The 12146-nt window shown below is 43.7% G+C and overlaps 2 protein-coding genes across 2 annotated transcripts in view; one reads left to right on the forward strand and one right to left on the reverse strand.

Moving 5' to 3' along the window:
* Positions 1 to 12146, forward strand: part of ACOT11 (acyl-CoA thioesterase 11) — a 103226-nt gene that overhangs the window by 85186 nt on the left and 5894 nt on the right. The gene's annotated exons all lie outside the window — the stretch shown is intronic.
* Positions 1 to 12146, reverse strand: part of FAM151A (family with sequence similarity 151 member A) — a 34500-nt gene that overhangs the window by 10828 nt on the left and 11526 nt on the right. Inside the window, exons 3-6 of the mRNA XM_089666568.1 lie at positions 10171 to 10320; positions 8730 to 8889; positions 8394 to 8621; positions 7409 to 7548 (exon numbers count right to left, since the gene is read on the reverse strand). Coding sequence (XP_089522694.1) covers positions 7409 to 7548; positions 8394 to 8621; positions 8730 to 8889; positions 10171 to 10320 — 678 coding nt within the window. The remainder of the gene's footprint in view (positions 1 to 7408; positions 7549 to 8393; positions 8622 to 8729; positions 8890 to 10170; positions 10321 to 12146) is intronic.

Consider the following 12146-nt stretch of genomic DNA (forward strand, 5'->3'; position numbering starts at 1 on the left):
TCTAAAAAAGCCTTCACAGTTCTGGAACAACATCCTATGGACAGATGAGACCAAGATCAACTTGTACCAGAGTGATGGGAAGAGAAGAGTATGGAGAAGGAAAGGAACTGCTCATGATCCTAAGCATACCACCTCATCAGTGAAGCGTGGTGGTGGTAGTGTCATGGCGTGGGCATGTATGGCTGCCAGTGGAACTGGTTCTCTTGTATTTATTGATGATGTGACTGCTGACAAAAGCAGCAGGATGAATTCTGAAGTGTTTCGGGCAATATTATCTGCTCATATTCAGCCAAATGCTTCACAACTCATTGGATGCCGCTTCACAGTGCAGATGGACAATGACCCAAAGCATACTGCAAAAGCAACCAAAGAGTTTTTTAAGGGAAAGAAGTGGAATGTTATGCAATGGCCAAGTCAATCACCTGACCTGAATCCGATTGAGCATGCATTTCACTTGCTGAAGGCAAAACTGAAGGGAAAATGCCCCAAGAACAAGCAGGAACTGAAGACAGTTGCAGTAGAGGCCTGGCAGAGCATCACCAGGGATGAAACCCAGCGTCTGGTGATGTCTATGCGTTCCAGACTTCAGGCTGTAATTGACTGCAAAGGATTTGCAACCAAGTATTAAAAAGTGAAAGTTTGATTTATGATTATTATTCTGTCCCCTTACTTTTGGTCCCTTAACAAGTGGGAGGCACATATGCAAACTGTTGTAATTCCTACACCATTCACTTGATTTGGATGTAAATACCCTCAAATTAAAGCTGATAGTCTGCAGTTAAAGCACATCTTGTCCGTTTCGTTTCAAATCCACTGTGGTGGTGTATAGAGCCAAAAATGTTAGAATTGTGTCGATGTGCCAATATTTATGGACCTGACTGTATATATATATATATATATATATATATATGAACATATTAGTTGTATTAGTTTGCATCATAAACGTGAAAATCTTAACTCAATTAGCTTAAAGTGATTTTAAAGGCTCAAGGTTTTTTACCTTCATGCATTCTATGCATGAAAGTAAAAAACCTTCTCAGTGCAGCATCCCCCTATTACTCACCTAAGCCCCCTCTCGATTCAATGATGTGCTTTAGAGTCTTGGCTATTCCAGGACTCCCTCTTCTCATTGGCTGAGACAGAAGCAGGAGCAATTGGCCCCCACAGCTGTCAGTCACAGCCAGTGAGCCAATGAGAAGACAGAGGGGGCGGGGCCAAGCCACAGTCAAATGTGTGAATGAATACATGGAGCAGCGGGTGCCCCCATAGCAAGCTGCTTGCTGTGGAGGCACCTGGCAGGAGGGAGGGACCAGGAGTGCCAACGGCAGACCTGAGAAGAGGAGGATCTGGGCTGCTCTGTGCAAAACCACTGCACACAGCAGGTAAGTAAAGACATGTTTGTTACTTTGTCTATAAAAAAAATAAGCTTTTAGAATCACTTCAAGTAAAATACTGTGTCTTTTTGAAGAGTTAAGCTGTCGGTGGATGGTACCAAGTCAGCAGGTGACCATACTGTCCAGACAGATTGGGTGTAAGGAGGTATGTCAATGCATAAAGTGGCATTTAAAACAGAAAAGGGCTTATCCATCACATTGTGTTTGTGGGTGAAGAGTGCAGGAGGAAAAAATCCCATTTCAGCTTTCTTGTATCTGATGATCACAGTTTTGGGTTATTTAATGAACATCTCCCTATTAAAGTACAATTCCCATGGCAAACAACAATGCATATAAATAGGTACCATCATCACTCTTACACCTACTATACATACCAGTTGGTATTTTTCATATACCCGTTGGGACTATAGCAGTACCAAGAAACCATCCACAGATGTTTAAAATACAGGCAGTCCCTGGGTTACGAACAACATAAGTTCTGTAGGTTTGTTCTTAAGTTGGATTTGTATGAAAGTTGGGACAGGTACATTTTTTCTTTGTAACCCAAGCTAAAAATTATTTTTACAGTTTTTGTAGCTGCTGACTTTTATTTCTTTTTTTTCTGATGGAACTTTGCTTTAAGTACGAGTTGTATGAAAGTCGGATGTTTGTAACAGGGACTTCCTGTATATAAATTTTATTAGACATTCATAAAACACATTCCCATTTTTAATTAGTTAAAAATAATAAGTAACAATCTGGGGCTTTTACACAACAAACATAACATAAATCAGTTATTTCCATCTAACCGCCGCATTACACTTTGTTAATCTCAGACCTGTAAGTATTGGTCAATAAATCCTTGCTGTAGGGACAGGACATTCTCTACGCATTTCGCGATGACCAGTCACTTCTTCAGGAGGATATGGAAAGAACTTGTTTGCGTTAAACCATGCTTGGCCTACAACTATAAAAATATTTTCCAATGTGGAGCTGTGGAATGAAAGGTCAACATAGTTGCCTGGTATAAATCCTGGGCAAGAGAGCCACAAAGATATAAGACCTGGTCACAGGTTAGCATGGCTTATCCTAAGGCCAGATGTGCTTTGTTTCTAGAACAAGGCAAACAGCTTACATGCATATAATATACTGTATGTTCTATTCGTTCTTCCAGATGATTGGACATCGGCTCATTTAAAGTAAACCCATCATGGGGGAAATATGTTTGCTGCCAATACTAACCAACGTCTAAAAATGCTTGATATCTGGCTGCTATGCTGGCTCACTGACTTCGATACATCCTAAATTGTTGGCCTGACATGTATGTAGTATCAGGAAAATCAGAGAAAAGTCATAATCCCTTATCCACACTCTTGTTCCAGGAGATTCAAAGTATTGAAGCCAGAGGGACAGTATGGCAGGTAACTTGCAACTTCGGGAAGGGTCAGCAATGGCAGCTTTCTATAAACAGATTTCTTTCACATAAATATCTAAAAAAGAAACAAATTTCTGCGTTTACCTGCTTGTTGATGAAGGCCAATTTCACACACGTGGCCAGGGAGGGTAGGGGGGTGGTAAAAAAGAGGCTGTTGATTCTTGCTTTTTGTGTCCCCTGACTGCCTACCTACAATGTGACATGGGTCGATTACCATTGCCACGGCACTCAGCTTAGCATGTTGAGTTTGGCAAGTGGTGCTTCTTGAAAAACTCACCCATTGAAGTCAATGGGACCGTGTTGTAATCGCATTACAAACGCATTCAGGACAGAGTGCTTGTTTCCTGATAGTCCAACCCCCAGCAAGGTGCACTCACCTATTCACACTCTTTAGGTGACGGATGATGTGGGAGCTTACCCGGGTGTGTGTTGTCACCATTCTCTGACAGTGTTCAAGTTTGTGCAGACTTCAGAGCATGTTACATGCTGTTATCAACCAATCAATGGGTCTGAAGGAGCAGCGAGGAAGTGCAGATCGGTGAGGCTGTCAGAAGGCATTGGGTGGGCAAAGCGACATAGACCACTCCTTGTCTGGAAATGTTTGTTTACATGTACCAATCAATTACTTAGAACCCCCAAATGTTATATGTTTTTTTAAAGCAGAGGCCCTAGACCAGGGGTAGGCAACCTGCGGCTCTCTAACTGTTGTGGAACTACATTTCCCATGAGGCATTGCAAAGATTACAAAACTGACAGTTAGAGCTATGACTTGCAGAGGCATGATGGAACTTGTAGTCCTGCGGCTCTCAGGTTGCCTACCCCTGCCCTAGAGGATAACACTGTTATCAGCTCCTCTGTGGCAGCCGGTCACCGGCATCTCTCCCGGCAGGTCCGGCTCCCTGCACACACTGCATAGCAGACGCCTCCTCCTCAGCTCAGACATTGTACACAGACATGAGGAGGAGGAGAGGAGGGACAACACTGCGTGAGCTGTGCTGCTGTGAGGACTGCCGTGAATTTACCATGAGTGGAGAGCTACAGGGGAGCGGGACACACCATCTAGCACAAGTCCTCTCTACTCTCATAGAGCACCCTCCAGCATATATTGGACCCCCCCCCCTCCAACCCACCTTCTACTACAAGTCCTCTCCCATCCCAATGTGCCCCCCAGTACATAAAAGGTCACCCACCTTCTAGAACAAGTCCTCTCCCCTCCCAAAAGCACCCCCCCATTACATATCAGCTCCCCCATATCACCTTCCAGCACACGTCCTCTCCCCTCACAAAGCACCCCCCATTACATATCAGCTCCCCCCACTTCACCTTCTAGCACAAGTCCTCTCCCCTCACAAAGCACCCTCCAGTACATATCAGCTCCCCCATCTCACCTAGCACATGTCCTCTCCCCTCCCAAAGCACCCCCCATTACATATCAGCTCCCCCACTTCACTTTCCAGCACATGTCCTCTCCCCTCCCAAAGCACCCCCCAGTACATATCAGCTCCCCCATATCACCTTCTAGCACACGTCCTCTCCCCTCCCAAAGCACCCCCCATTACATATCAGCTCCCCCACTTCACTTTCCAGCACATGTCCTCTCCCCTCCCAAAGCACCCCCCAGTACATATCAGCTCCCCCATATCACCTTCTAGCACACGTCCTCTCCCCTCCCAAAGCACCCCCCATTACATATCAGCTCCCCCACTTCACCTTCTAGCACAAGTCCTCTCCCCTCCCAAAGCACCCCCCATTACATATCAGCTCCCCCATAGCACCTTCCAGCACACGTCCTCTCCCCTCACAAAGCACCCCCCCCAGTACATCTCAGCTCCCCCATATCACCTTCTAGCACACACCCTCTCCCCTCACAAAGCACCCCCCAGTACATAGCTCCCCCATCTCACCTAGCACACGTCCTCTCCCCTCCCAAAGCACCCCCCAGTACATATCAGCTCCCTCATCTCACCTTCTAGCACACGTCCTCTCCCTTCCCAAAGTCCCCCCCACTACATATCAGCTCCCCCATATCACCTTCTAGCAAACATCCTCTCTCCTCCCAAAGGGGAGTTGTTTTTGTAGGCTTTTCCCCTAAAAAAAGTATTTAGTCAGCCACCAATTGTGCAAGTTCTCCCACTTAAAAAGATGAGAGAGGCCTGTAATTGGCATCATAGGTAGACCTCAACTATGAGAGACAAAATGAGAAAACAAATCCAGACAATCACATTGGCTGATTTGGAAAGAATTTATTTGCAAATTATGGTGGAAAATAAGTATTTTGTCACCTACAAACAAGCAAGATTTCTGGCTCTCACAGACCTGTACCTTCTTCTTTAAGAGGCTCCTCTGTCCTGCATTCATTACCTGTATCAATGGCACCTGTTTGAACTTGTTATCAGTATAAAAGACACCTGTCCACAACCTCAAACAGTCACACTCCAAACTCCACTATGGTGAAGACCAAAGAGCTGTCGAAGGACACCAGAAACAAAATTGTAGACCTGCACCAGGCTGGGAAGACTGAATCTGCAATAGGCAAGCATCTTGGTGTGAACAAATCAACTGTGGGAGCAATAATTAGAAAATGGAAGACATACAAGACCACTGATTATCTCCCTCGATCTGGGGCTCCACACAAGATCTCACCCCATGGGGTCAAAATGATCACAAGAACGGTGAGCAAAAATCCCAGGACCACATGGGCGACCTAGTGAATGACCTGCAGAGAGCTGGGACCAACGTAACAAAGGCTACCATCAGTAAAACACTACACAGATCCTGCAGTGCCAGACGTGTCCCCTGCTTAAGCCAGTACATATCTGGGCCCGTCTGAAGTTTTCTAGAGAGCATCTGGATGATCCAGAAGAGGATTGGGAGAATGCAATATGGTCATATGAAACCAAAATAGAACTGTTTGGTAGAAACACAACTCGTCGTGTTTGGAGGAGAGAGAATGCTGAGTTGCATCCAAAGAACACCATACCTACTGTGAAGCATGGGGGTGGCAACATCATGCTTTGGGGCTGTTTCTCTGCAAAGGGACCAGGACGACTGATCCATGTACAGGACAGAATGAATGGGGCCATGTATCCCGAGATTTTGAGTGCAAACCTCCTTCCATCAGCAAGGGAATTGAAGATGAAACGTGGCTGGGTCTTCCAACATGACAATGATCCCAAACATACCGCCTGGGCAACGAAGGAGTGGCTTCGTAAGAAGCATTTCAAGGTCCTGGAGTGGCCTAGCCAGTCTCCAGATCTCAACCCCATAGAAAACCTTTGGAGGGAGTTGAAAGTCCGTGTTGCCCAGCGACAGCCCCAAAACATCACTGCTCTAGAGGAGATCTGCATGGAGGAATGGGCCAACATACCAGCAACAGTGTGTGCCAACCTTGTGAAGACTTACAGGAAACGTTTGACCTGTGTCATTGCCAACAAAGGATATATAACAAAGTATTGAGATGAACTTTTGATATTGACCAAATACTTATTTTCCACCATAATTTGCAAATAAATTCTTTCCAAATCAGCCAATGTGATTGTGTGGATTTGTTTTCTCATTTTGTCTCTCATAGTTGAGGTCTACCTATGATGCCAATTACAGGCCTCTCTCATCTTTTTAAGTGGGAGAACTTGCACAATTGGTGGCTGACTAAATACTTTTTTGCCCCACTGTACCTCCTATAATAGAGTGCCCCCAGTCTGAATGAAGGAGCACAGGGGGCACCTAAGGATGGCAGAGGGAAATGTTAGATGGAGTAGCTGATTTAAACACACTAATGAATTGACGCCAAACTTCAGTTCTAGCTTTATGAGAAGTTACAGCAACAGTTTTGTTCCTTTTGGGATAAAGGTTTTACATAAAATAATAAAAGCTGATCATTTTAAGTACCCCTGTCAGTCTTAAATGATTTGTCTCATTCTTCTAAGGGTCCTTTTACACGGGCGTTCCATTTTTTTTCTTCAGTTCAGTCATGTTTTTTCAAAGTAAAAACGGATGAGTTTACATCTGTTTTTTTCATCCGCTTTTTATCTGTTTACATCCGTTTACATTGGTTTACATCCGTTTTCCATCCGTTTAGATCCGTTTTCATCCGTCTACATCCATTTTTGGTCTGTTTACATCTGTTGACATCCGTTTTTCATCCGTTCCGGGTTTTTTTTTTGCAGAAAAATAAATAGGGTTTTCTTCCGTTCAAAAAAAATGGATGTTAACAGATGCGGACATTAACGGATTTAAAAAGATGTTCATCCATTTACATCTGCTAGTCCATAGAAATACATGAGGGTCCGTTTTTCATCCGTAAACGGACAGATGAAAGACGGACATACGGAACGCCCGTGTGAAAGAGGCCTAACTGCTACATCTGCAGAACAGCTTCTTCTGTTGAAAGAAAATACTTACTGACAGGATCACCAGGTGAAAATAAAAGAAAAGAAGCCTAAAAAAAGAACACCAATGCAGCTGTCACATACAAGAATTGGTAAGCTACAATATAATTACATATTTCTTTTGTGTTTGTTAGCTCTCTAATCAACTTGCACATCTTTTGAACCGAATTACCTTCACCTTGTCACATTGCAGACTCTGGACTGACACTTACACGCTATCTTTTTAAATTCCGATAAGAGGGGTTCGTAAATATCATAATAGATCTGCTCAGGATTGCTGTTATCACGGATGAACAACAAGTCGTCCAGGGTAAGTGGGTCCGAACTGCCTTGCCATAAAGTGAGAGTGTACCTGTGCAGGGAACAAAAACAACCCTCAGATCAAACCAACACCCCACATCTCCATCCTGACACAACCACTATAAACTATGAATATTATACTGACAAGGTATAGCACCAATTAATCTAAAAGGTGCGCAAAGCCAACATCTCTGCAGTGATCAATACATAGTTACATCGTTAGTCTGGCTGAAAAAAGACAAAAAGTCCATCTAGTAGTGCAACCATTAAAAAAAAAAAAAAAAAGTTATCCTATACCCACCATTGATCCAGAGGTAGGAAGAAAAACCCAGCAAAGCATGATCCAATTTGCTCCTGCAGGGGAAAAATTCCTCCCTGATCCCCCGAGAGGCATTTGGATATTCCTTGGATCAACTTTACCTATACATGTTAATATCCAGGTATATGTGTATCTAGGAAAGATGATGATGATTTGAACAGTTCCGTTGCTGCAAATGGGGTGCAACTTGCCATGCGATTTTGAACTGGCAAATCACATTGGTGTGAATCAGGGTGCAATCTAACATTCGTTAACTGATTCTGACAAAAGAGTGGCAAAATGTTACACAGCAACAATGGAGACAGGCCCTCCCATCCTCTAATTGAGGAATTCTGTGAAATTGGATTGCAGGGAATATATAAAATTCCATTTAGGGTAATTTGAGTGGACTTCAGGACTTCAGCACAGTTGCAGAATTTGCTGGCTAGTTTCAACCTTCATTGTTCTCTGGAATTACTCATTAAACTCTGAGCTGGGCAGCACCAATGAAGGGCTAGAGTAGTATATAGTATATATATATAAATTACTATAATGTAAATTCTAATTTTATCTAACATGCATGACATGCTGCCTGTTACCGGTCAGACTGCTCCAGTAGCCAGCTGAAGTGAGGCCAGGCAGAGCGGGTCAGGACAGCTCGAGCTGGAAAGGTGATTTTCTGGGGAAGATCCTTCACTAGATCGTACATCTTCACAATCATTTCTCTGCTGTACGTTTTGTTGGAGATAATCGGTGGCAGGTACAGTGTCACCCATCCAGGGGAAATTGTGATATCCGGGAATTTCTCTTGGATTAAACCCAGAAACCTGCAACAATGGATTGTAGTTACAATAAAGACTTTCATCAATTTATCCTACTTGTCAGAATATTACCAGCTTGCCAATATTATACCCAAAAATCCTCAGGATACTGACTGTGTGGCATTGATTCCTATCTCATGGTTGACATTGGGTCCGGCCACGATGTCCGCATTTATCCATACAGGACGGTTGATTTTAATCTCCGATGACTTTTTCAGCAATATGTCAAGTGACGGCCTGACAGCTTGAATGCTCTTGAAGTCCAGTTTGATGCCTGGATAGAACAAAAGGTTAAACTGTACAATTGATACATAGGAATTTAAAATGTATCTAAACCAAAGAACAAAAAAGCAGCTTGACAGTATTTAGATCTGGTGGCTGTATGAGTTTTCCAGACTTTTTTTCCTTTTGTTTTCACGTGGTAAAACAGTTAGTAACACACTTTTCGGACAACAGAACACCCCTTTTCCTCTTCTCTATAAGGGGAGGTGTTTTGTAGTTCACAGCAATACCTGGAAACAATGCTAACTAATCCTAATTCAGCACAGGCAGAGAGCACAGGAAGTTATCTGCCCACAAGATTTCTGGAAGGACCAACCGTTTTTTTAAACTAGAAACAGAAAAGTGAGTGGTCTATCGAGTCTGCCCTAGTTTTTGTTTGTTTTGTATTTTTTTTAGTCATTAACTGTTTTGTCTGAGTATAGATCTATGTTTCTATTATCAAACAATCATAACAAAACACTTTTAATGTTTTTTTAAAATTGAACTCCGGGATAAGCAAATATTGTCTAAATACAAGAGTCACGTGTATTCTTGCATGGATCTTGGTGTGCTTTGTATCTTTCTTCCAGATCTGTGCAACAATCCAATATAAACTTTTTCCCTGTGCAGGAGCTTCCTGTAGTAAAGACCGGTCACTGCTGCTGCTCTCTCCATGTGCAGGGTGACTGGTCTTGTCTCCGCCCCCTCCTGTAGTTTTCTGCAGACAGCCTGTAGTGGGCGGGGCCTGCTGGGTCCCTCGCACAACTTTGCTCTCTGCACAGACTATGTACAGCACAATGATGGTATTATGTTTTACCATATCTGGGTCTGCAAAGGCATTTGGAGCACACAGAGTATATTTATATTCTTTATGGCTACTGGGGAATACATTTAGATGAAAGTTTTTGTCCCAGGAGTTCAGCTTTAACAGTGCAAAAGGGGAGCAAAATACCCAACGTTACTTGTTACAGATTACAAACGCTTTAAGTAATTCTCCATTGTGTCCTTTAGTGCATTGTGACCAGGAGCGGACTGACAACTCATGGGGCCCCCGGGCATTAGGGGATCATGGGGCCCCTGTGTCCTTGCCCCAAATCAAAAAAGCTTATGAAAAAGGTACCAGGGGCATCTCATGGGGCCCCCTACTGACCCCGGGCCCTTGGGCAGTGCCCGAGTTTCCAAATGGTCAGTCCGCCCCTGATTGTGACCTTGTCTGTTCCACAGAGAACCATTACATAATCATAGATTATATATACATTTTTTTGATCCAGTAACATGAAGACCAGAATATTACCTTTAGAGGAAAGCAGCACAGCGTCCAGCCATTCTTGCAGTGTATTGTCACTGTATATATCGGGGGGATGAGCCATGATAGGAATATTCGTCTCATTGACTGTTCCTTGTCCCTGTACATTGACGTCAGCCTCCAACACCATGATGCCGCCTGCAGGGTTATACATAGTAATCAGATGAAGATCTGTGCTCCCTCGATCATTATCACTGTGTCAGGCATTTCAACTGCATTTTTGCTACATGTCTGCCAAATAAAATCAATTACAGGATAAGTCACCTAAAGAGCAGGAAATCTACCAAACAAGGGTATAGACTGATATCTTTTCACTGTTTTACTGAGTCACATGACTCATAAACTTAAGCTGGCCTTACTTTGAGTGAAATTTTACTGAGTCAGTAGAGACCTGCCGAAATTCAATCAGTGTGTGGCTGTCCCCACTTAAGAGGTTGTTCATTTGATCCACATCTGTCAAAGGGAAATGCTGGAAAATGTTTCCTGATCAGTGACTGCAGCCATTGACCAGTGTACTCTGACAGCACAGGGTCCGCTGTCAAAAAAAACAATGTACCGGTGGTGGGGATTCTTCCATTCGCTATATATGTGCAATGTGCCGGTGGTGGGGATTCTTCCATTCGCTATATATGTGCACTGTGCCGGTCGTGGGGATTCTTCCATTCGCTATATATGTGCAATGTGCCGGTGGTGGGGATTCTTCCTTTCGCTATATATGTGCAATGTTTCCCAGTGGTGGGGATTCTTCCATTCACTATATATGTGCAATGTGCCGGTGGTGGGGAATCTTCCATTCGCTATATATGTGCAATGTGCCGGTGGTGGGGATTCTTCCTTTCGCTATATATGTGCAATGTGCCGGTGGTGGGGATTCTTCCATTCGCTATATATGTGCAATGTGCCGGGGGTGGGGATTCTTCCATTCGCTATCTATGTGCAATGTGTCGGTAGTGGGGTTTCTTCCATTCGCTATATATGTGCAAAGTGCCGGTGGTGGGGATTCTTCCATTCGCTATATATGTGCAATGTGCCGGAGGTGGGGATTCTTCCATTTGCTATATATGTGCAATGTGCCGGTGGTGGGGATTCTTCCATTCGCTATATATGTGCAATGTACCGGTAGTGGGGATTCTTCCATTCACTATACAGTGAAGGAAATAAGTATTTGATCCCCTGCTGATTTTGAATGTTTGCCCACTCACAAAGAAATGATCAGTCCAAAAATCGAATGGTAGGCGTATTGTAACACTGAGAAACAGAGTAGCAACAAAAAACTCAAAATCTTGTCCCTGGATCTGAGTGCTGTTTAACTCCCTCTGATGCTAGGAAGTCAGCTGGGGGTCTAGCAAAAGGAACACCGACTGGTGTTCGGAAGAACTTTGTCCATCAAACCTACTCCTTAAAAGAACACTGCTCTGGGGCTCTAAAGAAGTTACTACTACTACGGCCTTAAGCTGAAATCCACTGTTTGATTCAACCAAGGACTCCAACATAGCTTATCCAGAAGATTATATAAAGTCTGCAATATGCAGTTCCTATTTTAGGAGTATCCCATTCATCTCCCTCATCCCTGTCCAAGTTCTCCAAAAAAAAAAAAACAACAAAAACAACAGCCCTAGACTGATTATTGAAGAAACATGTGACTGAGCCTATGTGCCTTGCTGCAGGGCAAGGTAACTGGGGAGGATCTGGACAGTATTCCTGCGGCTCTTTCAGGAGTAGTGCTACATGTACATCACATGATCAAGAGAGCTTTAAAGTACACAATATACGCCAAGCAGTCATAACATTATGATGAACCACCGAATATTGAGTAGGTCCTCCTTTTGTCGCAATAACCAGCCCAGATCCATTATTGTATGGATGCCACTCGACCTCTGAAGGTATACTGTTGTTTCTGGCACCAAGCAGTCAGTGGTAGATGCTTTAAGTCCTGTAAGATGTGAGGTGAGGTCTCTATGAAT

The sequence above is a fragment of the Staurois parvus genome, unplaced genomic scaffold (genome assembly GCF_062004578.1).
Source record: "Staurois parvus isolate SC_StPar_1 unplaced genomic scaffold, SC_StPar_1.0 ptg002753l, whole genome shotgun sequence".
Taxonomy (NCBI): domain Eukaryota; kingdom Metazoa; phylum Chordata; class Amphibia; order Anura; family Ranidae; genus Staurois; species Staurois parvus.